At 39.5% G+C, this 26,465-nt stretch overlaps 1 protein-coding gene across 1 annotated transcript; it reads right to left on the reverse strand.

Annotated features, from left to right (window-relative positions):
• Nucleotides 1–344: 344 nt before the first annotated feature.
• LOC125480528 (chaperone protein dnaJ 13-like) lies at nt 345–7,298 on the reverse strand. The gene is made up of 13 exons (XM_048591457.1): nt 6,983–7,298; nt 6,315–6,601; nt 5,709–5,906; nt 5,506–5,620; nt 4,995–5,081; nt 4,661–4,749; nt 4,297–4,381; nt 2,878–2,931; nt 2,444–2,524; nt 1,744–1,821; nt 1,224–1,454; nt 715–822; nt 345–628 (listed from the first exon to the last, which is right to left on the reverse strand). Exons 1-13 carry the CDS (start codon nt 7,124–7,126, stop codon nt 572–574), a joined length of 1,614 nt encoding a protein of 537 aa, XP_048447414.1. The 5' UTR covers nt 7,127–7,298; the 3' UTR covers nt 345–571.
• Between the last annotated feature and the right edge of the window lie 19,167 nt (nt 7,299–26,465).

A 26,465-nucleotide genomic window follows, 5' to 3' on the forward strand; every position in this document is an offset into this window, starting at 1 on the left:
CAGGCTTCCACACTTTTCTTCGAAAAGCCACAAAAAGTAAGTTGCGACAACTTCTCAATGCATAACGCGAACAAATAAGGAGAAAAAATATCACTAAGAGAGTGGAAGAATAAGCTAAGCCTCATAATAGGCTAGCAATAATATGATTCAAATTCGCCTTTTGACAATAATAAGAACTAAAACCTCTCACTTTCAAGCGAAGAAGAATATTACTAGACCGTAGTACTAAGTGGTTGCTCCAGGAGATTATTGAACCCCCAATAAGCTTCTCTTCCAAATTACTAAAAAAAAACATTAGGACCATTGCATAACACCTTCTGCATACCCTCCGACAGTTCTGTCAATTCTTTCAAATGTTTTTTTTTTTTTTTTTTATTAAGTGCATTTGGGACCAGTAAAATCCATGTCATAAAAATGTGGTTATTAATACACACAGAAACAAACTTATTTGCAGGTTCCTAAATTAAATACAATATTTGTGAGGGAGTTGGGGGAATATGAAAGGAGGAAGATGCAAAATTGGGAGACTTAAAGGTAAGCAAATATAGATTTAAATATGGTCAAATGAAAATCAAATTCTGTGCTCTTCCTGGGGTATTTGCAGCTCGTCATAATCGTCAACCGTAACCTGGTACAAAAGTTTCGTATTTTAGCCTACAGCAACAAAACTTCAGGATTCTGACCGAAAAACAAAAGCAAACTGAAGTGTAATACCTCATATCGGCCGCCACCATAAGTGTATTCCACGTACAACTGTTTAGGTTCTCCAGGACAGGGATCACAGAATCCCATAATGCCAGACTTCTTTACGCCTTTATGAAGCTGCCAGATTAAATTGATCAACCACAAGTGTTAAAGAAACCACTGCAGCTCTAAGAGTTCAGATTTATTCTGGTTACAATAGACTCTGCAAACATGGCACGCCAAGCAGACGCACTTTGGCTACTCAAGAATGAGTTTCCGTTGTTTTCGTGAGCTAGAACAAAACCCTCCCCTTCCCCTTAGGTCAACAGGAAAAGTAGAGTTGCCAAACTAAGGTTCCCTCACTTTAAGGTTTGTAAAACTCATTTTCATAGTTAGATTTCACTAATCACTACACATAATAATATGCATTTTAGGAACTGTATAATCAAGCTACATTCCCAGGATGATCTCATGAGCCCTTAAAACTTAAGATTATCGAAAGATACTAAAAGCAGAAACAAATTTGTTAAAGAACCAACCTTCAGTTCTCCAGAGTCGCTGACAAGGAAATTTAGAGGCAGTTTAACATCAATGACCTGTGAATCATTTGATTCTACTGGTGCATCGCTTTTCTTCAAAGCTTTGAGATTCCCATACAATGCATTTGAAATTACCAGGCCCCCTATTTCTTGCTGCCTATTTTGTTTTCTCGTTGCTACATTCTGTAGTAACTTCTGAGCTTTGTCTGCTGCTGCTCTTGCCTCTCGAACCTGCAGACACAGGGTTTAGAAATTCTTTCAAATTCCACAATGAAAAATGTAAAATATTAAACATAAGGAAATAAAAAAAGAGACAGATATCAGGTGTAAAGACTGCAGTGTATTAATTCGGGGAAATAAATTGTAAAACACAGAACTCGGAAGCCTGCATTATGTACACTTAAGCATCCAACTGAAAACCAGGTGCAACAGGTATCTTTCAGAATCTCACCCAACATGACAACAGAGACCAAAACTTAATGCTCTAATATTGCTATTTCGCACTTATGGATAATCATACCTGTGCAGAAGTTTTCGCCATATTCTCTAACGCCTTCTTCTTTTCCCTCTTAAGGTAGTAAGGTTTCAAAATGAATCTCTGCAAGCGTACAAAAAGGACACAGAATCAACAGACAACATTAAGATCAAAATTAGAACTTCCAAGTCTCAATCCATCAAATACCAAGTTTTTCACATTCCACAAAATGAAAAGTTTTTGAAACGGAACTCTGCATAATAAAAGCAACTAATAATGTAACAAACCTTAGCTGCTAAATCACAGAAATGAAAACACTACATCAATGATCATTAAATAATAAATAAGGGGAGGAGGACAAAAATCTAATACTTTGCCACCAGATGCATCTACAGCCAATCTTGCCCTCAGATTTACATAATTAATTTCAAGTTGCAAGGACAAGACCAAATATAAAACTCGTTCATATAATGTATGTTCATGGGTCTAAGTATAATTTACACTCTAACGAGTTATGAACAGAACAAGAGCAAGAAACCTTTTCCTGATATACAGTTTGATATTTCAAACTGAACACAGTTTTCAACTAATATATGACTTTAAAAAGCCTGATTTAATAAAGAATGTTTAAAAGAAATAATGAACAAATCCTGGCAGTAAAAAACTTAGGCTTTGCCAGCATAAGGTAAAGAAGAACAACATATTCAAAACAGATTAGCTAAAATTAAAGAAAATATGTAATAACCTTGAGTACGAAGTACACTGATGTTGGAATTAGAAATGCTCCAGTTGCAAACACAGGATCCAAATGCCTTGACAGCAAAACCTACATGTAAAGCCATCAGCAACAGATCAAAACCTTGTAATTCCTAAACCTAGGTGATATCGAAAAATAAAGTTGAATTTACTTTATTCCAAAATGATATTAAGAGAGCCATGCATACATGACAAGAAAACATTCCAGAAACACATAAACAGATAGCAACATGTAACCTCCGTTTTGTATTTTGCACACTCAATGGCTCTTTAAACACTACACATGAAGTATTTCTAATCCGCAAGTGAAAGAATGAAATGGCATAGAAACACATAGAAAACTTCTGAGTAAAGGTCAAATACAGATAAAATTTGCACCCACACTAAAATACATAAAGAGTGAAATAATAACATAAAGCTTACCGGGATAATTAACTTTTGACCCCCGCGATGCAACTCAAATTTCCAAAAGATACCCTGCAAGGAAGTGTATGAGATATCAATCACAGTTTAAACATGAACTAACTGAAATACTGTGTAAAAGAAAAAATTATTGTATTTAAATGAACTCTAAACATTAGGCCATTATTAAACAAAATTTAATCTTTTCAAAGCACTTTATAGGAGGGAATATGGAACTGATGTAATTTTATAATCATCCACTAATTGTTTCACCAGAAACCTTGGGGAAGAATCAAATATCAAACCCAGAAAGATCAATTTCTTGATGAGGCTGTTGAAAAGAATAAAATAAAATAAAACAGATGAACCAAGAACCTGACCAAACAGGCCTCTTCAATATGATCCCTACAACTATAAGACGCAAACTTGGTTCCAGATGTATAAACATACGTCTCTGATAGGTATGCAGTTCAAAGGTTTTTAAAATGTGTCAAAACCAAATGAACCAAGCGCGTGTCAATTGTCTAATTTTTTTGGTACTATGTTTTCTTTTCCCCTAATTCTTGCTTCCCTTGTCAATTCATTGAAATTTCAAACTTGTTCTTTGATGCATGTACCCCCTCTCCCTTGTTTGATAGTTTGACTATCCAAATTTGGACTATCTCTATATCTGTGCACAATTATTAAACCATCAGCATACTTTTACTTTCTTCACCAACTGCCCAAACATCTTTTCCCTAGCTGACATTTACATTTCCTTCAACTACTTCCTACTTCTTTGTTGTACTTTTATCGTTATTAATTTGAAAAAGATCCCTTGTTCAATTATGCTTTGATGCCTTTGAAATGTCAACCATTACCAATCAACCTCACTCTCCAAATCCATATTCTTTGGCTTGAGTTCAATCAGTTTCTCTAATCCCGTATTCTTTAGCTTGAATTGGATCAGTTTCTCCTCCTGATTTGGTTGATTTCAGGTTCGACATTCTGAACATGATAGATCTGTGCTGCTACCCCGGTACGACAATATTTAATTAACTGACCAATCCTAATCGTTGAGCACCATTTCCAGGTTGTATGTTTTACTAAACATTGCAAAAATCCTGGAAGATATATTTTCTGTAAATATTTAATTTTATCCTAAATGATGGATGGAAACTTCTAGCAGTATTAACCTACCTAAATTTTCTATATCTTTTTATAAGAATAAGAGGAAAGGTCTTTAAAAACTCAAGGTATCAATTCAAGTTGGTTGTACTCGTTATTTCCTCTATAAACTATACTGATAAAACTCAAATAGCACCAAAAAAGTTGGAAAATTAAGAAATGCAACAAAAAGAAAACAAATCCAATGAAGAAAATGGTATCTGGAAAATATATTTCATGAAATAAATGCAGCCTAAAGCTTCTGAAAAATATATAGATTTTTGTCTGGATCACCTGAATTCCTATTGAATACAACATACGGACAGTGCTGAACTGGGATAATTTTCTCCCACCACCAATTTCAATCTCAAGGGCAGTGCTGCATCAATAATGTCTAAAATCAGAAAACGCATAACATGAGCACTTATATTTACCTAAATTAGTGTCGACATTTGGTTGACTACAATATCCTGCTTATATATTAATCCACGTATCTTAGTTGAGTACAAAAGGAGGCACCATATACGAAAAAGTGGTATTATGGAATGTAAACCTTTGTTTAATGAAAAGTGGAATGAAATTGAGTATGAAACAAATACTATAGAGGATAAGTCACCATAGCATTTACTGATAATATATCATCAACCAACAAGCATACCTTCCAATTTTTCCTGAAATACGGCCATGAGACTTTGATGAAAAGCGATGATTGTAATGAGCTGATGCCTCAAAAGAATCTATGCCACACTGTCAAAATTGAAAATAAATTAAGTGAATTACGTACAACTTAAGTTTGATATAATAAAGGAGAGTAAATTATGCTTTACAAAGTCACCAAGTGAGATGAACGATGTAATGTATATCAAGCAATTGAATTCATAAAAACTAAAAGAATGCTGAATGTAAAATTTAGAAGACGACAGGTTGGAGTGCATTATAATCGTGAATTTGTAGACCGTTCTACAACTAATAGGGGTAATAACATGCTGTACCTTCAGCTCTCCAGCAGCAGACAATTTCTCTTGTTTCTTTCGCCAACCTACTGACACGGCTGATTCTGAGCCTAAAGAGAGGTGTATCTGTCAAGGAGAAGGTGAAACCCCCCCAGAGCCAATGAAAAAATAACAATATTAGCCATTCACAAATAAGTCAATACAAAATCAGATATTTACTCTTTTTTTATTCTCCTTAATAAGTGACATTTTACCTAGATCAATTTATATTTTTACTTCTATCAGGGTTCATAACTTATTTGACCTTTCTTCATCTTTTCCTTCAAAAAAAAAAAAAAACACGTCCCTACTGATAGAATAAATTACATCACAAGCATAGTGATAGTAATGTATCCAACGAATTCATGACTTCAAGCATATTCCAACATTTCTCTAATTAGTCATGCATGACATGTTATTGGTGATGTTACCAAATACAATAAAAAGCACAACAGTACCCGAAAAGATAAAATAAATCAAATGAGTCAACTAGAACAAGAAATGCACATACATTTCCACTTGCAGTTTCAGATAGTTGTCGTGTCCAACTGTTGGTGAGATTCAGTGAACCATCTTTCAAAGAAAGTGAAAGTCCAGATGTGGCAGTTAAATGCGATGATAAGTTACTGGAAAAAAGAGACAATGAAGATTATAAAGAGGAACCACAATGTGCTGAAAAGAAAATTCAAAGTGACTCGAGCAAAATAAGCTCACCGAGTTGTCTGCACCCCAATAAGTGACCGTAACCCAGCTGAACCTATGAACTCTATAGAAGAAACGGAAGACATCTGATGTCCAAATACAACTGTAGCGGCTCCACCGCCAGCATTCCCATTAACTGCCAAATTTCCACCAATTGAAAGGGTGTTGTGCTTTGATAACTGAGACTGAACTGAACTTGTCATAGCCATCCTGACGTTTATTTATAAGAAATCAGTTTCCGAGAAAACAATAGACACTATGATGCAGAAAAATCAAAGCATACAACTGTATTGAACATCATGCCTTTAAGATATCAAGGATCAATGTGATTTTGATAGGGTTCTAAGAACGTAACCGTGTGGGAAAGACAGTGATATCTTAATAAGACGAGGGAAAAAATTGCAAGCCTACAAAAAATGGTCGAGATATACAAAATGCAACTAGAAGTAATAGGCAGACACTCAAATTTGAACTACATAATAAAATGACACTCAAATTAAAATTAAAATTTCTCCTTGGGCATCAAAAGGCTTACTAGCGAAAGAAATGATTAAATTCAAGATGATTGATTGAATGAAGGGAGAAAAAGATAATAAAGAGACTGGAACTGAGCCGTACCCTCTCATAATGCCATGGCCATGTAAAAAGTGTGGCAAAGACATATTGGCCAATATTGTACCAGAAGGTCGGAAATGTGCTGCGACCTTCTCTTGTTCCTTCATTTTCCGCAACCTCTCCAGTTCTTCCTTTAACTCTTCTGCTTTATTCAGTTTTGTCCCAAGTTCCAAACCAGAAGTCAACCCTTCCATCCCATAAATGTCATATATCTTCCTTTTATTCTCATCTGACAATATCTCATACGCTTGGCATATCCGCTGAAAGTTTTCTGTAGCGGTCTCTTTCATCTGAAAACAAACATTCAACGACATCACTAATCAGTTACCAATTTCCACGAAACTAAATTCGACTGCCAACATTGTTGAAGACGTACAAACAAGTCTAACATTTAGGGTTGCTAATCCTAAGACAGTTGAATGAACTTCAAAACTTTAACACTTCCGGTTTGAGTGCATTAAAAGATTACAACAGAAACATCTCATTAGATTTCAACCTTAAGCAACAAACACCAAACATTACAATCAAACACCAACGCAGCATTTCAATAACTAAATAGACACCGCCGAAGACAAATTAAACATAAATTAGCAATTGGGTATCAATCCAATAAGCAAAAGATTCAAACTTTAGTATTTACAAACGAAATTTAAAAAATTAAATAAATTTACATGAGGAGCTTGGTATTTATCAGGGTGATAGACTTGTGCCCACTGCCGGTAAGCTTTTCTGATTTCCTCATCGGAGGCTTCCGGTGAGATGTGAAGCAGCGCGTACAGTTCTCTGTTGGGCGGTCCTTCTTCCTCCTCCATCATCTCTCTACTTTCTCCGTACTTTTGGCTCTAGGGTTTTGCGGAGAGTGGCAATTTTTTGGGTTCGGAAGGTGACTTCAGAGGATGACCGTGGCAGTTACATTTAGGGGTTTAGGGGTTTCTACCATGGACATTTGACAGACGGGGCGTAGGGTACACCGTACCACACAATGATGCTGTTTTTTCGATATCCTTGACGTGCACCCAATTTTAACTTCTTCTCTCTCTTTCACCAATATTTATGGGCCGGGTCGGGATGTTCAAAACCCAGGAAAGCTCATTGGGCTTAAACCTATGGGAAGGCCAACATTGACAAAATACGGAAGGGCCCATTTGATGGGTGATGTGATTGCGCCTTATGAATAAGACTGAATTGGTATGGATGATTTACATAACCTATGTGTGCGGTTGGGTTACATAACTCATCATATTTTCCCTTATTTCGGATTTGTAGCCAATCCAGTCCATATTACAATTTTTTTCACCAAATATTGACTCGGTTACAAATTCAATTTAATTGCAAATAACTCATCTCATCCTGCTTACCAAACGGGCCGAAAAGTTCGGATGTACGAGAGACCCCACATTTTATATGATATTTGTACCACTTCTATACTCTCAAATAGAGATAGGTTTGTCTCACGTGTATGGGTTGGGGTTACCTCTAGGCTCTAACCAAGCTATTAGGCCTATGGCTATCTTCAACAATGGAAGATTAGAAGTGTGGAGGATTATGTTTTAGTCCTTCAAAGTATTATTTTCAGTTTTTATCACAAATAATGGAACTGGCTAAAATACTTACATGTATTTATTGCAATCACCATCTGATAGTTAGATATCATTCATGTGAATATATGTCTAAATATATGTAAGTATTCTAGCCAAATCTGAAATATCTGAAATTAACTCATCTCTTTAAAATGATCTCTCAGTTAGAAAATCAATTAATTTCGTCTATGAATATGGTTACTGCAAATCAATATGATCATTTCTTTAAAATTATGTCAAAACTTATGTTAATATGTAGTCTTGGTTATAAATTTTTTTATCTAACAATTTAGAGTCATATACTAACAGTTTATTGTATTTTGATAAAGAATAAAGATATAAGAAGCCCACAAGGGTTCCACAAAAAACGTTGTTGAGTAGGATGTAAGTGACCAATAACTCTTTGCTAAAGATGGCCTTAGAAGTCAAATTGTCAGCGTAGTTAGCATCCATGTCACACGAGTGCACGCGCACACACTAAATGCACAAGAATTTGTATTTAGTGACGAAGTGGTATGTTCTTACTAATTTGATAAGTGCTACTGTTCATTGCCACTGCAGTCAAACATCTAAAGCTTAAACCTTTTAACATAAGAAAAAGATGATTAATTCTTCGTCTTATTTTTGTTTAAGACTGTGACCTGCATTTGTGAAAACATATATGTTATATCCAACATGTTATGAGTATTGTGACAAAAGCAAATAATTGAAAGGCTCGCAAACATTTCAATTTCTGCATTGCTGCCCCAAGAATTGATCACAACATCTCCAACACATCATGAGGCCATGATCACGGGGAGAGAAACTTCCTGGAAAATTCGTTACCAATACCACTATGTATGGAGCCCTCAGTTCGGAACTTCGTGTAAGTTACCGATGCTTCAACGGTTGCCATCCTGCATGCGTAGTGGCTTTGGATGTATGCTAAAACAAGTGTGAAAATTTGTTGTTGAGGATAGGAGTGCAATTTTTATGAAATGAGTTTATTGTGACGTGATGTGCTAGTTTAATACTGCATTACCATGCACATGAGAGCAACCTACACTTCAAAATATAAAGAAATGTAGGATAGCGCAATGCTAGGATAGTCCGTTGATAATAGTAGTAACGGGTTGGATGAGGAAGGGAACATGGCCTCACAGACGTTTTCAGGATTGGTTGGAATGTTCATCAGCCGAATCATATTACGGTTAGCAAAACTATAAATGTTTTAAATCTTAGGATGGTAGGCAAAAGAGGTCATCTCGAGCCCTAGATAGTGCTCGAGTTGGGTTCCGTGGATGGTAGGATAGTGTCGGTGTCACACGTCTTTACTTAAAATAAAAATAAATTAACCCTACAACATGCCTTATTTTTATTAATTCCAGAAGCACGTTTTTACTAGCTCTTAGCCAGGAGCATCAAATAAATTAATTCATCCTAATTAAGTTCAAGAGTGTCATGAGATACTATTTAAAATAATTTATTTGTACATAAATCACAGTTTGACATGTTGAGTAAAAATAATTTTTTTTAACTTTTCTACATATATGTGTACGGAAATTCTCTATGTAGATTTAACTAAATTAGCAAGAGTCAGAGTACGTTATGCGGGTGTATACAAATTTACCATCATCCATATAATATCGTGCCCGGGTCAGCAGAGAAAATTGAAAGCTTAGGAATGTGACACATGTATTGCTGCTGATAAAGTCAAGTATTACTCTTGTCCCCTTCCACTTTCTTTTACCTGCCGACATCAACCCAACTATTTGTCAAGCTCTTCACTCTCATCTCATTCACTCAGCTTGCTCTTAGGCGCTCTCTCTCTCTCTCTCTCTCTCTCTCTCTCTCTCTCTCTCTCTCTCTCTCCCCATATATATCTATATATATACACCCATCATATGGTTTTCACATGGCAGTTGTAGCACTCATCAAACTCAAAGTCGTCACCATGTCCACCTCCCACAGCAGCGCTGTGCTGACTGGGTTGATCTGGCCGTTTGTCCTCAAACTCTCTTTCAGCTTCAGGCTTGTTCATCAGACCTACTCCGAAATCATCCATGCATGGAGGCTCTTCTTTTTCCAGCTCAATCAGAGTGCAGCCGTTGATTTGGATGACGATGCAAATCATCATCATCGGCAGCCAGCTACTAGGCTGCAACGAGCTCTGAGGCTGCTGCAACGGACTGTGACCCAAGAAAGACAATCAGAGGCCTTGGAATTGGATGAGCTGAGCATTCATGCCCTCACCATGGTTGCACTTTGATGAGCTTCATTTTGCCAATTTGGGTGAGAATCTATGAAGTAATATATATATATATATATATATATATAAAAGGAATGATTATTACTGGGAGGAATGTAGAATGAGATTTTTAGGAGGTTAATAATAATTACCTATATATATATATATGTATGTATGTATGTATGTATATGTGTGCGCGCTCGCCTGCTTTTTTTACTGGGATTCGGAAACTGGTTTTTAGTACTTTTATTTTTTATTTTGTATTTTTGCCAACTTTAGTACTTTTATTTTACTTTTGGTTTGTTACAAAAGTATACATAAGCGCAACTTCATCGTGGGAGCCCTTTTTCCAGGCTATTTACTATTCAATCTACCCGATGAACAGTAATGATCCTTAATAAATAATAGTCGCATTTTGCATCTTCACCGTTGCAGTTCAATAACCCTGACAATAGGCAATAAAATATTAGTATTTTATTTATTTATAAAATAATACAAAATAATTTTATTTGTAATTTCTGATAAGATTTTTAATCGTTCTCGTTGCGCCACGTGTTATTATCCGAAAAGTTATAAAATAATACAAAATAATTTTATTTGTAATTTTAAATAAGATTTTTAATCGTTCTTGTTGCCCCACTTGTCATAAAATCCGAAAAGACAATTATTGGTGATGGAAAAAAAAAATTGGATTGAAACTTTGAAAGAAAGATAGGAATGTGGTTGAAACTAGTTGAGAAAATATGAAATTGTGATGTAAGGTAGAAGATAATGAGAAGATATTTATAGAAAAGTAAAATCAATTTTTTTTAAATTTTTTCATTTTTTTTTTCTGATTTATAATAATTTTTTACATTTTTTTTAATTTTTATTCACCTAATTAATCTCTGCCGTTTGATTAAAAATTTTGAATTTCCAACACTCCAGATTGTGCCACATGGCATAACTGTAACATTTCAGAATTTTAAATTGTTTTTTCTTTTCTTTTTTTTTAAATTTCCATAGCCTAATAACGTGGACCGTTGATCTCAGATCTAACGACTGAAATTAAATGAGGTTTTTTTTTTTTTTTTTTACCTTTGAAAATCCAACGGTCCATAAAATATAGCCTTTGAAATCCAACGGACATGGGGAAGCCATGTGGCCTCCCCTACGATAAGAAATCTGAGTGGACCGCGGGCCCCATTTCTGAATTTATGTCTCCTAACGCGCGCCCACGCGCGCTTGAACGTCACGCGGCTGATAGAAAAAAATAAAAAAAGCGGCTGACGTCGCCCTGACGTCACACCCACTTCGGGCTCTTGGGTTGGCAACTCATGCCAGGCCTCTCCCTTAGGTTGGGCCTGTCCCTCGGGCTACCACACGCTAGACCAAATCAGTCGGGCTCTTTGGCCTTGTTCACGGGCCTGTCCCCAGAGCAAAGCTCCCGCTGGAGCTGCTCTAAGTTCGGATCCTCGCCAGATCTTCTTTGTAAGAATTCTGAGAATTTTATGAATCGTGTCCGTATCTTCTTTGTAAGAATTTCGGAAGTTTTATGAATCGTGTCCGTTCATAATACATCTTATGATTATAAATAATTATAAATATTTTTATTTAAAAATAAACATAAACAGTGCTTGAAAAAATTTGACTGCATGTATACGATGAACGGACACAATTCATGAATTCTCAAGATCCTCACCAAAATGATCCGTAGAGGATCCTGTTGGACCATACATGGAAATGTTGATCTAAGCTGTTAATTAAGTTAAGATGCGTTAAACTAGCTTGTTAAATTCTGTTCTCCGCTTCGCCTTGTGTCACAAGATCTTCCATTATATACTATTTCTCAACACCTCATGTTTAAAGGTGTTTCTTGATATTTTTTATTCGATCAAAATGTTAAAAATAAATAAGGGTTGCTATTTAGTACTATGATGTAGTGGTATTTTTCTTCATTTGTAGCTGAGAGGGCTTAAATTTGTTTCTTGCCAATTACAAAGTTGAACCATATTATTATGGCTGCATTAGTGTGAGGCTTAGCACACTCCCCCACCCCTTTTAGTATAGATACTATCGTTTGTTAAAAAATAATAAATAAATAAGGGTTGGTTGGGAAAAAATGATGTGGAAATCATTAGTAGGAGTGGGTTTGAAAATCTAAAAATCGAAAACCAAATCGAAATTGAAAAAACCGAATTGAAAACCAATGAAAAAATCGAACCGAATAAATGCAAAGCGAAATCAAACCGAACTAAAGTTGGATGGTTCGATTTTGATTTTTGGGGTTCAGAAACTGAATCGTACCGCACCGAATTTGAAACCCACTTAAAATGACGTCGTTTTATCCCTTCATGTGTCCACCCTCATTTTATCCTATGTATGGATCTTATTCATGCTCTCTACTACTTTCACTCACTCTCGTCATCTAGTGGTATGCTGTGAAGAGTATAATCATACTATTATATATTTAAAAATGAAGAGTATAATCATACATATTATTTTATAACGGCCTACAAAATCACAAAAATTCAGAAAACATATTAATGGTGGATGCATAAAAGTTTGAAATTTTTTAAAGTCTTGTAAAATGTATGAGGTTCGAATTATTTTTCAAAAATTTCAAGACAAAAGTGATTCCGAAATTTTTTGATAAATTCTGATAAATCCAATTTAGATGTAATTTTTTATTTTTAGATTGGCACTAAAATGCTTGTTTTCGATCCGACTAGAAATCACCTATATTTTTCTCTTTTTATCTCTCACATCACTTGATTTTATACCATTTTTCCAAGCAAAAGGCAATAGTTGGGATGTGTAGGCTCAAACTTATGGGACCTGATTTTCACAAACGTATTTTAGTCTTTCACACAATTTCCTTTATTACATAGGAGCACATAGAGGACAAAAATGTGTCGGTATTATTTTCAAAATTATTATTATTATTAGTTTTATTAATTGGGTCATTTTGATTTAATTTAAAATAAATAACATGTGACATCCCGTCCCGGAATTATCGAAACGTACATGTGAATTGACCATTTTGCCCCTAGTTAGCTTGGTTGTGTTATTGGTTATTTGTGTGCCTTGTTGGCATGCTTAGGGATCACACACATACCCTCATTTTCCCTATCCCTTTCTCAGTCACTTTCCCTGTCTCTCTCTCTCTCCCGAGTCTCTATCCTTCCTCTCCCATTCGAAAACGTACGGACACACACTAAACCCCTCAAAACATCACGGATCGAGGAAACTAAGGACACCTTCGAACTCGTGAAGCTCGTGTGAATACAACCATACCATTTGCAGGTGAGAAATCCTCCATTTTCACGTCGATTCCACAACCTCCGATTTGAGCACTATTCATGCAAACTTAATCTAGTTAGTTTTTGGACATTTGCAGCTTGTAGATGTGTAGGTGAGGTCCCAAGGAGCTTGGGAGTGTATCGTTGGACGGAATTGGACGACGGGATCACGAACTGTAAGTTTGGCCGAATTTTCATATTTTTGGAAAGTTTGATTCCGTTGTTTTTAGGCCCTAAAACTAGTCCAACGTAGTAGTTTATGATTAGGGCTTCATTTTGGTGTAAATTACGTGAAAAATGGATGAAAAACGAAGGAGAATAGTGAGTTTAAACTTTTCGCAGTTTTCCGGTGACCGGAGTCCGGCGAGGGTTGATCGGAGAAGAAACAGGAATATTCCGTTAAGTTTAACGGAATATTCCTAACGGCAGTAACGGCGTCTATTTAGGTTTAACGGAATATTCCGTTAGTTTAACGGAATATTCTTGACGACGTCTATTGACACCGTCAGTGTGCACGGCACGTGGCCGCGCGTGGGGGCGCGTAGGTCCGTGCCTGTTTTGGCGCATAGGGGCCCGTGAGAGGTCCAAAAATTATTTTAAAAATATGGTTGTGATCCTGAGGTTGTGTAGAGCACGTTGGTATATTCATTTGTCCATTTTGAGCAATGTATGAGAAGTTATTTTGAACGGAAGGTTATGTGCTTTAAAGTTAACGTTTTTATAGTTAATTCGCATATAGGTGACACGTATCCCGAGGACGAGCGTGCACACTCGAGGCAAGGGGGCTACGACCCTTCCACATACCAGTAAGTGGGCTTTTGGTTTTCCGTATATACCTATATACATATTAATTCCCAGAAATTAGTATAAAAGCTTATTCGTTATATGCCATTCCTTTTATATAATTGGTGGTTATGCATGATTAGTTGCATATACGTTTATTTATATATTCAATTATGCATATGTCTATAGATTTAATGGTGCTGTGAAGGCACAGGTAAGTGCCAGGTAAGCGTTGTTAATAATTTCATTAATTAGTGGTTAGAGGTGCTTAGAGAGCTCATAACCTGCACCCCCGGTGTTAGTGCTCCTGCCCAGAGTAGGGCACAGTCCTTCACGTGTTGTTCACCTCCCGCACCATACGCTCAGCTTGAATCCAAGTTAGGTGCACAGTCTTATCGTACAGACCACTATAGGTGGTTCCGACTCGTAGGTGACCCGCGATTATTCGCACAGCCTTCACGTGATCGTAGCACTAGAGCGTTTATATGTATTGCACCCAGGCTTGTCGTACAGACCACTACAGGTGGTTCCGACTCGTGGGCAGGTTTAGTTGTGAGATTGAGATTTGAGCTCTAGATTCAGCCGTACAGGTTACTTTAGGTGACTCCGGCTGCCAATGATAAGTTATTGACACGGTTTATACCTGAGCACTTGCATTTTATCATGATGGCATACCCTTGAGCATATCTGGCATATTTATCCCTACGTATATATGTTTATTTTCTGGGAAGTATACAGGTTTTACGGCAAGGGGTTAGAATAGATTTTATGAAATGGTTTTCAAAGAATTTGTTTTTGCCCACTCACGCTTTTGTTTTGCGCCCCTCCAGGTTCTAGTAGCTTAGCGGGCTCGGTGGTTTTCCCCGGTGGACGTCCCGGCATTTCTGACAGACACTCACCGATGTAGGGTCACCTTCGGGTGCACTATCGTTGTATCTTTTCTTTGGACTGCTGTAGTCTTTAGGCTCTGAATTCAGCGTCTCACTTTTGCTAGCACTTATTTTATCACTTTGCATATGCTAGTTTCTAAATTATTCGTACTTTTATATTATTTCCTTTAGCTTCCGCACTGTGCACATGGCTACGTCACTGCCACGCGGCGGCCAGCATGCCCTGACCTCGGTTGGGGTGTGTCAGTTTGGTATCAGAGCTTAGGTTTGGCAGTCCTGTGTCTTTTGTGAGTATTCTAATGATTTTGGTGCCTTCTGTCAGAACTATGCCGCCTCGTCGGGAACCACGTCGCTCTGATGAGTCTAGTTTCCCCGATATCACTCAGTTGGGGAAAGCTATTGCTACCGCTATCCAGGCAGTTATTCGCCCTCCCCAGAGGACTCCTCTGGAGACTATGTACAATCTGAAATTGGATAAATTCCACGGTCATGAGGGGCACGAGGAAGCAGAGCGTTGGTTAGAGCATATTGAGAAGACTTTCCGAGTATTGAATAATCAGGGGAATCTTCCGGTTGATAGATGGGTCGAGACGACCTCATGGTTTCTAGGTACGGAGTCTGCATCCTGGTGGGAGCAGGAGCTTCGCCGTTTGACTCCAGCCGAGAAGACTAATTGGAATGTTTTCATTAGGTTATTCAAGAGGAGATTTGTGCCCCCTGAGTACATCGATCGCAAGAAACAGGAATTCACTGAGTTGAAACAGCGGAAGATGACTGCGAACGAGTACTATCAGAAGTTCACCGACTTATCTCGCTATCACCCTGAGATTGCTAGTAATCCAGCAGAGATGCTTCGTCGTTTTCGCATTGGCACTAAGAAGAAGTGGCGTTCGATGTCGACCTTCACTCATTGTGATACTTATCAAGAGTTCTATGAGGTTTTGCTGAGAGTTGAGGACTCTGAGAACATGACGAGTGAGAGTGATGACGATGAGAAGAATGGTAATCAGAAGAAAGATGTCAAGGGTAAAGGTCAAGCGTCGCTCGGGCCTCGTCAGACTCAAAACTTCAAGAGGGGTGGTAATAGCTCTAGTTCTTCTAGTGGTGGTTTCAGTGCCACTGGTCAGGGACGAGGAGGTAGATTTACTGGTGGCACTCGAGGCTAGAGACAGGGTGATGGTGGCCGAGGTAGGGCCCCATTTTGCCGAAGGTGTAATAATCGGCACACTGGTGAGTGTAGGCGGGGCAGTAGTGGTTGTTTTACTTGCGGGCAGATGGGACATCGAGCCGCGCAATGTCCTCAGAGTCAGCAGCAGAGACCGCAGCAGACTTTCCTGCCACCACCTGCCCCTATCCAGCAGATTCAAGGTCCGAGTAGTTATGGACAGGCAGGTCGGGACGGTGCCTACCACTACCAGGGTGATGCTGTTCCTTATGCCCCGGGACAGTATCAGTATCCTCAGGACCCCTATTCCCAGGGTGGTTACCCTCAGTATTCTGGTGGCTATATGCCGTATCCTCCAGCTTCAGCCGGTGGTTCTCAGTGGTATCAGGGAGGACAGTTTCAGCCAGGAGAGATCGCTACTAGCAGTGCAGGGTCTTCGAGACAGACCGGTCAGCCCAGTCAGGGGCGTGGTACGCAGGGTCGCGGGACTCAGGCGAGTAGAGGTCGTGGCGGACGACAGTAGGGCCAGGGGCGTATTCACAACATTTCTCTGCAGGATGCTCAGAACAACCCGGATCTGATTATGGGTACGTTAAATATTCTTGGTTATTTTGCTAGAGTCTTAATCGATTGCGGAGCTACACATTCTGTGATTTCTCATACGTTTGCTCAAGTGACGCAACCTCGCCCCACACCTCTAGGGTATGATTTAGAGTTCGCTATGCCTAGAGGAGAGAGATGTGTTGTAGATTGTGTGTACCCAGGGTGTCCAGTGATAGTTGAGGGTGTGGTTATGCCAGCTGATCTTATCCCGTTAGATATTGTTGATTTCGATGTGATTTTGGGCGCGGATTGGTTGCACCCCAATCGCGCCAATATTGATTGTTACGGGAAAATAGTTACGTTTCGCCGTCCTGAACTACCTGTGGTTACTTTCGTTGGTGAGCAGAGTGGGGTGAGACATGGCGTTATCTCTGCTGTGAGAGTGAAAAAGTTGTTGACTAAAGGTTGTCAGGGGTACTTAGCCAATGTGGTGTTGGATGAGGCTCCTCCTAGTAGTGTTGAGGATGTGAGGGTTGTCCGACACTTTCCAGATGTTTTTCCCGAGGATTTGCCTGGTTTACCACCGAATCGAGACATGAAGTTTACTATTGAGTTGCTTCCAGGTACTAATCCTATTTCTTTGACTCCTTATCGTATGGCACCTGCTGAATTAAGGGAATTGAAGGTGCAGCTGTAGGAATTAGTGGATAAGGGTTTTATTCAGCCTAGTACTTCGCCTTGGGGCGCTCCAGTATTGTTTGTGAGGAAGAAAGACGGAACTTTGAGGCTGTGTATTGATTACAGGCAATTGAATCGGGTGACGATTAAAAACCGTTATCCGTTGCCTCGTATCGATGATTTGTTCGATCAGCTTAGAGGTGCTTGTGTGTTCTCTAAGATTGATTTGAGATCTGGGTACTATCAGCTGAAGATTAATCGGGATGACGTTCCTAAGACGGCGTTCATGACTCGTTATGGTCATTACGAGTTTCTGGTTATGCCATTTGGGTTAACGAATGCACCAGCAGCTTTTATGGATTTAATGAATCGGGTGTTCCGGCCTTACTTGGATAGATTTGTCATTGTTTTTATCGACGATATTCTGGTGTATTCTAAGTCGAAGGCGGAGCATGTTCGACATCTTACTTTGGTGCTGAAAAGGTTGAGGGAACATCAATTATATGCTAAGTTTAGCAAGTGCCAGTTTTGGCTAAACCAAGTAGCGTTTCTGGGGCATGTTATTTCTGCTCAGGGTATTCTGGTTGACCCTCAGAAGGTTACAGCGGTGGAGAATTGGGAGCAACCGCGAACCGTCACCGAGGTGAGGAGTTTCCTTGGTTTGGCGGGGTATTATCGGAGATTCGTTAAGGACTTCTCTGTGATTGCCTTACCACTGACGAGATTGACGAGAAAGGACGTTAAATTTGAGTGGGAGGATAAGTGTGAGCAGAGTTTTCAGCAGTTGAAGCATTGTCTCACGCATGCACCTGTTCTGGCACTCCCAGACGATAGTGGTGATTTCGAGGTTTATAGCGATGCTTCCTTGAATGGTCTGGGATGTGTATTGATGCAGCATGGTAGGGTGATTGCTTATGCTTCGCGTCAGTTGAAGCCCCATGAGTTGAATTACCCTACTCATGATTTGGAGTTGGCTGCTATCATTTTTGCGTTGAAGTTGTGGAGACACTACCTTTACGGTGAGAAGTGTAGGATCTTTACTGATCATAAGAGTCTCCAGTATCTTTTTACCCAGAAGGAACTTAATCTTCGCCAGCGGAGGTGGATGGAGTTGCTCAGCGATTACGACTGCACGATTGATTATCACCCTGGTCGTGCGAATGTAGTTGCTGATGCACTTAGCCGGAAGTCTCAAGGCCGCATTAATGCGTTGTACGCAAGTCGCATTCCTCTTTTGGCGGACTTGCGTGCTACGGGAGTGAGGTTAGAAGCGGAAGATCAAGATGTGGCTTTACTTGCTAATTTTCAAGTTAGGCCCATCTTAGTTGATCGGGTGCTTACAGCTCAAGTAGCTGATGAGCAGACTCAAGAATTAATCCAAGCTCGAGAACAAGGAAGGAGGAGAGACCTCAGAGTGCGTGAATCGGATGGCATGTTAATGCAAGAAGGTAGAATGTTTGTACCTAATATTGGGGATTTGAAGAAGGAAATTCTTGATGAAACACATATCTCGGCTTACGCCATGCATCCAGGAGCTACTAAAATGTATCGTACCATTCGACCATTTTATTATTGGCCGGGGATGAAAAGGGAAATAGCCGAGTATGTGAGTAGGTGTGCCATTTGTCAGCAGGTTAAGGCAGAAAGGAAGAAGCCGTTTGGGTTGTTGCAGCCGCTTCCCGTTCCCGAGTGGAAATGGGAAAATATCACCATGGACTTCGTGTACAAGCTTCCGCGTACACATAATGGTTTTGAGGGCATTTGGGTGATCGTTGATCGACTCACTAAGTCCGCACATTTTATTCCAGTGAGAGAGAAGTATTCTTTGAGTCGTTTAGCAGAGTTGTTCATCTCGAAAGTTGTGAAATACCATGGTGTTCCGGTGAGTATTGTTTCGGATCGTGATCCACGGTTCACATCTAAGTTTTGGGTTGCTTTTCAAGAAGCTTTGGGTACGAGACTACTCTACAGCACGGCGTATCATCCTCAGACAGACGGGCAGTCAGAGAGGACTATTCAGACTTTGAAGGATATGTTGCGAACTTCGGTGTTGCAAGTTGGTGATGCTTGGCACCAGCGGTTGGATTTGATGGAATTTGCCTATAATAATAGTTTTCATTCGAGTATTGGCATGGCGCCGTTTGAGGCATTGTATGGTAGAGCTTGTCGCACACCGTTGTGTTGGTCAGAGGTAGGAGAAAGAGTCTTAGTGGGTCCGGAGATTGTTGAGGAAACTACTCAGAACATTCACGTAATCAAGTCTAATCTGAAAGCAGCCCAGGATAGACAGAAGAGCTTAGCGGATCGGCATGCTACGGACAGAGCGTACGAGGTTGGAGATTGGGTATTTCTGAAGCTTTCACCGTGGAGGGGTGTAGTGAGATTCGGGAAGAAAGGTAAGTTGAGTCCCAGGTACATCGGACCATACATGGTCACGGAGCGAGTCGGTGAGGTAGCTTACAGGTTGGAGTTGCCTCCGGAGCTAGTCAGAGTGCATAACGTTTACCACGTGTCTATGCTCCGACATTACGTTGCTGATCCATCTCATGTAATACCTCCTCAACCGTTAGAGATTAATCCAGATTTGACGTATGACGAGGAACCGGTGACGATCATTGATTGGAAAGAGAAGGTTCTGAGGAACAAGACGGTGAATTTAGTGAAAGTTTTGTGGAGGAATCATTCAGTCGAGGAAGCTACATGGGAGACAGAAGATCGGATGAGGGATTTGTATCCTAGATTATTCTTTGATCATTAGGGGTGGTATTTGGTTGTTTTGAATTTCGGGACGAAATTTTATTAAGGTGGGTAGGTTGTGACATCCCGTCCCGGAATTATCGAAACGTACATGTGAATTGACCATTTTGCCCCTAGTTAGCTTGGTTGTGTTATTGGTTATTTGTGTGCCTTGTTGGCATGCTTAGGGATCACACACATACCCTCATTTTCCCTATCCCTTTCTCAGTCACTTTCCCTGTCTCTCTCTCTCTCTCCCGAGTCTCTATCCTTCCTCTCCCATTCGAAAACGTACGGACACACACTAAACCCCTCAAAACATCACGGATCGAGGAAACTAAGGACACCTTCGAACTTGTGAAGCTCGTGTGAATACAACCATACCATTTGCAGGTGAGAAATCCTCCATTTTCACGTCGATTCCACAACCTCCGATTTGAGCACTATTCATTCAAACTTAATCTAGTTAGTTTTTGGACATTTGCAGCTTGTAGATGTGTAGGTGAGGTCCCAAGGAGCTTGGGAGTGTATCGTTGGACGGAATTGGACGACGGGATCACGAACTGTAAGTTTGGCCGAATTTTCATATTTTTGGAAAGTTTGATTCCGTTGTTTTTAGGCCCTAAAACTAGTCCAACGTAGTAGTTTATGATTAGGGCTTCATTTTGGTGTAAATTACGTGAAAAATGGATGAAAAACGAAGGAGAATAGTGAGTTTAAACTTTTCGCAGTTTTCCGGTGACCAGAGTCCGGCGAGGGTTGATCGGAGAAGAAACAGGAATATTCCGTTAAGTTTAACGGAATATTCCTAACGGCAGTAACGACGTCTGTTTAGGTTTAACGGAATATTCCGTTAGTTTAACGGAATATTCCTGACGGCGTCTATTGACACCGTCAGTGTGCACGGCACATCGCGTGGGGGCGCGTAGGTCTGTGCCTGTTTTGGCGCGTGGGGGCGCGTAGGTCCGTGCCTGTTTTGGCGCGTTGGGGCGCGTGAGAGGTCCAAAAATTATTTTAAAAATATGGTTGTGATCCTGAGGTTGTGTAGAGCACGTTGGTATATTCATTTGTCCATTTTGAGCAATGTATGAGAAGTTATTTTGAACGGAAGGTTATGTGCTTTAAAGTTAACGTTTTTATAGTTAATTCGCATATAGGTGACACGTATCCCGAGGACGAGCGTGCACACTCGAGGCAAGGGGGCTACGACCCTTCCACATACCAGTGAGTGGGCTTTTGGTTTTCTGTATATACCTATATACATATTAATTCCCAGAAATTAGTATAAAAGCTTATTCGTTATATGCCATTCCTTTTATATAATTGGTGGTTATGCATGATTAGTTGCATATACGTTTATTTATATATTCAATTATGCATATGTCTATAGATTTAATGGTGCTGTGGAGGCACAGGTAAGTGCCAGATAAGCGTTGTTAATAATTTCATTAATTAGTGGTTAGAAGTGCTTAGAGAGCTCATAACCTGCACCCCCGGTGTTAGTGCTCCTGCCCAGAGTAGGGCACAGTCCTTCACGTGTTGTTCACCTTCCGCACCATACGCTCAGCTTGGATCCAAGTTAGGTGCACAGTCTTGTCGTACAGACCACTATAGGTGGTTCCGACTCGTAGGTGACCCGCGATTATTCGCACAGCCTTCACGTGATCGTAGCACTAGAGCGTTTATATGTATTGCACCCAGGCTTGTCGTACAGACCACTACAGGTGGTTCCGACTCGTGGGCAGGTTTAGTTGTGAGATTGAGATTTGAGCTCTAGATTCAGCCGTACAGGTTACTTTAGGTGACTCCGGCTGCCAGTGATAAGTTATTGACACGGTTTATACCTGAGCACTTGCATTTTATCATGATGGCATACCCTTGAGCATATCTGGCATATTTATCCCTACGTATATATGTTTATTTTCTGGGAAGTATACAGGTTTTACGGCGAGGGGTTAGAATAGATTTTATGAAATGGTTTTCAAAGAATTTGTTTTTGCCCACTCACGCTTTTGTTTTGCGCCCCTCCAGGTTCTAGTAGCTTAGCGGGCTCGGTGGTTTTCCCCGGTGGACGTCCTGGCATTTCTGACAGACACTCACCGATGTAGGGTCACCTTCGGGTGCACTATCGTTGTATCTTTTCTTTGGACTGCTGTAGTCTTTAAGCTCTGAATTCAGCGTCTCACTTTCGCTAGCACTTATTTTATCACTTTGCATATGCTAGTTTCTAAATTATTCGTACTTTTATATTATTTCCTTTAGCTTCCGCACTGTGCACATGGCTACGTCACTGCCACGTGGCGGCCAGCATGCCCTGACCTCGGTTGGGGTGTGTCATAACACATTTGAGCTCATTATCATAAAAAAATAATCATAAAACATTTAAGCACATTAATTGAGATGACATGAAAAGCACTTTAAATTGCCCTTCTTTCTTTTGGTCGAAGAAGAGTTTCATTAAAACAAAGGGAAACCCCAGCGAGAAACATACAGTATAGGCAAAAAGCAAAGTGGCCAAAAGAGTTAGAGGAACAATAATAGGTTGTAACTCGACAAAAAGAGCATTCAGCTGTAGAGTTTGCTTGATGTGGAATCCAACTTCACTTGAGAAGTTGGAATCGACAAAAATTTCTAATTTGAAGAAGGATAAGGTAATCGACCATCTTTGGCTTTTAATATCTCCATTAAGGTTGCAAATTAGCTCCTTAGAGTCTGACTTGAAGATGACTGATGAGTAATTATAGTGGATAGCCGTCTCCAGAGTCAAATTCTAAGGGGGAACTAGCAATACCCTTCTTTGTAATACCAGTCACGATAGCACCATTGGAATATCGTGCCACACACCAAGTCTCATTGAACCATCCTTTTTAGGCCATGCTCCATCAAAGTTTACTTTGATGATACCCCCAGGAGGTAGGTACCAAGATGACGCTAAACCATAGAACAATAATATAGAACTTCATGGAAGGAGTTCACAGGAACTTCACGGGAGACTGTAGAAACGCAAACACGACTTAATATGCTTGAGAAGCCTTGTCATTTACAGAAGGTTGCTGGTCATTGAAACTACAGTGGCATCGAACTTTCCAGATTTCCTAGCAAACAAGGGAAGCAATAGTGTATACTCTGGATTGGTTTTCCTTGTAGCGACCAGTAACATCCTTTAGAAGAAGTGTAACACCCTAGAAAATTTAAAATATATGAAAATGTAGAAAAAATTATCGACAAGTGGAAAATGCCCCTCGTTGACTAAACGTAAATTTACAAGGACGTATTTTATCCTCATATATTTTATTGTATTTCTTGACATATCTGGATAGAGTTTGATCCTACGAGTGCGTAGGCGAAAACCGTTCATGAAATGGAATTATAACGAATAAGTTATTAACGATTGAAGTGGAGGGCAAAATAGATATTTTCCCATTGATTTGGAAGGCTCCAGAAAATCTGGAGCAATGGGAGTGCCATGTGTGTGGCTGAGATGAAGTGGCAAGGAGAGAAAATAGAGTGGAGAGGGATTGGACGAACCAATCAGAAACCAAGGAAGGGAGGAAAAGGAGAGAAGGGGGAGAAAGGGGGAAAACAGGTATCTTGACCCGTGCGACCCTACAGGCGTTGCCATGGAAATCTGGTGGTCTCCTAGCCAATTTTTGGCGAGTTGAAGTCCCTCACCACTCGGACATCATTTCCCATCATCCTCTCTACCTATTCTACCCCAAATTCGATACAAATTAGCCTTGAAATTGGTAAGAATGCGTCTATGGGTGTGCGGGTTCTTAGATATCAATTCCCCAAATTTGAAACAAATCTCTTCGATTACCACCACCTATAGCATCATCTTGAGGCCTGGAACAAAGCCCAAACAACTATAGGGGTAGCGGAGCACTGGAGGTGACGGATCGAAGCTACCCATTCTTAGGGTTTTCGGCGGGTTCAAGGGAAGTTGGAGCTTTTCCCAGCCAAATTGGACTTCGCCACAGGTATAAAGTTTGCTCTACTCTTTGAGATCTTCATTTCTATAAAATTTGAGAATTTTTTGAAATAATTGAGTTTCCCTGCGAGCCGGGGCGGCCGATCGCCACCCACGGTGACGTGTACGATGGTGCATCTCCAAAGGGCCATCCATGCTATTTTTAGGCTAAATTAGATGTCCTGAATTCAGTTTTGATATTCGTATGGTGTAGGTTGATTGTTTGAACCTAAATTCACTATGATAGGTTGTTTGGTCAATATATGAATCAACGATCTGACCATTGGATCGTCACCAAACTTTGATACATTAAAATAAATAATATTTGAGGACCTTAGGAACTTACGGATCAAGAATCTGACGTACGGATCTTCCCGAATTGGATTTGTAAGTTTGTGAAATAAAACGTTGATCGCCACTTGAATTTGTGATTGGTGGAGATCCGACCGTTGGATTATAATAAAATTTTAGTATGTTGTTCTAGAAGCATAAGGTGAACTACGAATGGTTTGATCCCTTCATATAGGGTATGTAGGCAGTCTAACCAGGATGTTAGATGCAGCCATAACTAAACAAAATGATTATATATATATATATATTTTTTTTTTTTTTTTTTTGTGGTTAGTTAGAATTATAATTAACCACTATTTTTATCATGGCCTACCTGTGTTTTTGGCTTTCAAATTAGAAATTTTGGGATGTTATAGGAAGGAACCATTTGTCGAATGTGGTAATAGCTTGAAGGTCAATCCAGTAGTTTAGAGCAGAAGCAAACCAAACATCACACGTCCAAGAGCACATAAACAATACATGCTAAACAGTTTCAGGAAAATCCTTACATAAAGGCCCCAAAGGGTGAGAAATGACCTTCCTTTCGAACAAGGCAAGCATGGTGGGTAGAAAATTAGTGGCGACTCTCCAAAGGAAAATTTTGATTTTGGGAAGACTCATTGTCTTCCAGAGGCACTTTCAGATAGCAGCATGAATTTGATGAAAATGCTAGGCTTTGCCAATGACAAGTTGTTTCTCCAGAGTAGCAAAGATATGGCGAAACGCATAGCCATATTTTGCCGAATAGGACCCATTTTTCGTCCAAGACCAAATAAGCCAATCATTTCCAACATAATCACCCAAAATAATAGTCTCGATACTCCTAGCTTTAGAGGGCGAAATTAGGTTTCTAATTGCATCAAGGTTTCAAGAGCTAGAATCGCAGTTGATAAGGTTAGCAAGGGACCTAATGTGATTCGGGCAACAAGGGATGAAGTAAGACGTATATGTTAGTTGCAATCCATTTGTTGTGCCATATGTTGATTGCAGTTTCGTCCCCTACTTTCCTTCGAGTCCTATTAACAATTAAAGCGTGCTCTTCAAGAAAACTACTCTAAGCCCAAGAAGCATGAGACCCTATCGTAGCTAAAAAAAGCATTAACATCATGAAATTGACGTCCCTTAATGATCAATTCCTAGAACGAATGAGGTTCCTGAACAAGCCGCTAGAATTGTTTTGTGAGTAAGGTTTTTTTGAAATCAGTTAGACTCTTGAAACCTATACCACCAGCTTCTTTTGGAAGACTAATGGAATCCCAGCTCATTCATTGAAATTTCCGTTCATCATCTCTTTGCCCCCACCAAATATTAACAATCAAAGCATCAATCTCCTTACAAAAAAGTAAGAGGGAAAAGGAAAGAGTTCATTGGATAAGTTGGTATTGCATATACGACGACTTTGATGATAACGTCCCTTCCATCTAAGGACAAAGTATTTAGTTTCCAGTTTTGAATCTTTCTTTTGATACGACTTTTGATAAAGGTAAGAGCTTCTTTCTTGGAAATGCCCCAAATAGTAGGGGAGACCGAGATAAAAGTTAGGGTCGGTGGTGAGAGGGATTTTTATAATTAAGGTAACTTTGTTACAGATCTTAGGGTAGAGTGCTTAGGGAGAGAAATAATGATTATTTTTCATATTTTATAAGCTGGCTAAAAGCCTCACAATAGATATTGAAAAGATAAAGCACTTTGAAACAAGAAGGTTGGAAGCTCGGATGAAAAATAAAGAGTTATACACGAAAAAGAGGTAAGAGAGAGTCAACCACGAAGGGACCAATTTGATTCCATGGAGGTTATCCTCGATGCATGAATTAATGATCAAACCTGAAGGGGCTTTGGTAATGAACAAAGATAAATAAGGTGATAGAATATCACCTTGTCTAAGCCCTCTAAAGAAAGTGAAACTTTCTCCAGCTTTTCCATTAATAGAAACTAAGAAGGACACATATTTAACACAAGACATGAGAGGAA

This window comes from the organism of the source record quoted next, unplaced genomic scaffold, assembly GCF_019419815.1.
Source record: "Pyrus x bretschneideri cultivar Hongxiangsu unplaced genomic scaffold, Pyrus_bretschneideri_v1 Contig34, whole genome shotgun sequence".
NCBI lineage: Eukaryota > Viridiplantae > Streptophyta > Magnoliopsida > Rosales > Rosaceae > Pyrus > Pyrus x bretschneideri.

Bases quoted from the DNA above. Each gene is read 5' to 3' on its own strand.
- LOC125480528 (XM_048591457.1), bottom strand. From the start codon at position 7,126: ATGATGGAGGAGGAAGAAGGACCGCCCAACAGAGAACTGTACGCGCTG. The intron at 6,602-6,982 runs GTAAATTTATTT...GTTTGTTTTCAG, and splicing joins ATAAATACCAAGCTCCTCAT to ATGAAAGAGACCGCTACAGA. The intron at 4,382-4,660 runs GTATGCTTGTTG...TTATTGATGCAG, and splicing joins ATTTCAGGAAAAATTGGAAG to CACTGCCCTTGAGATTGAAA.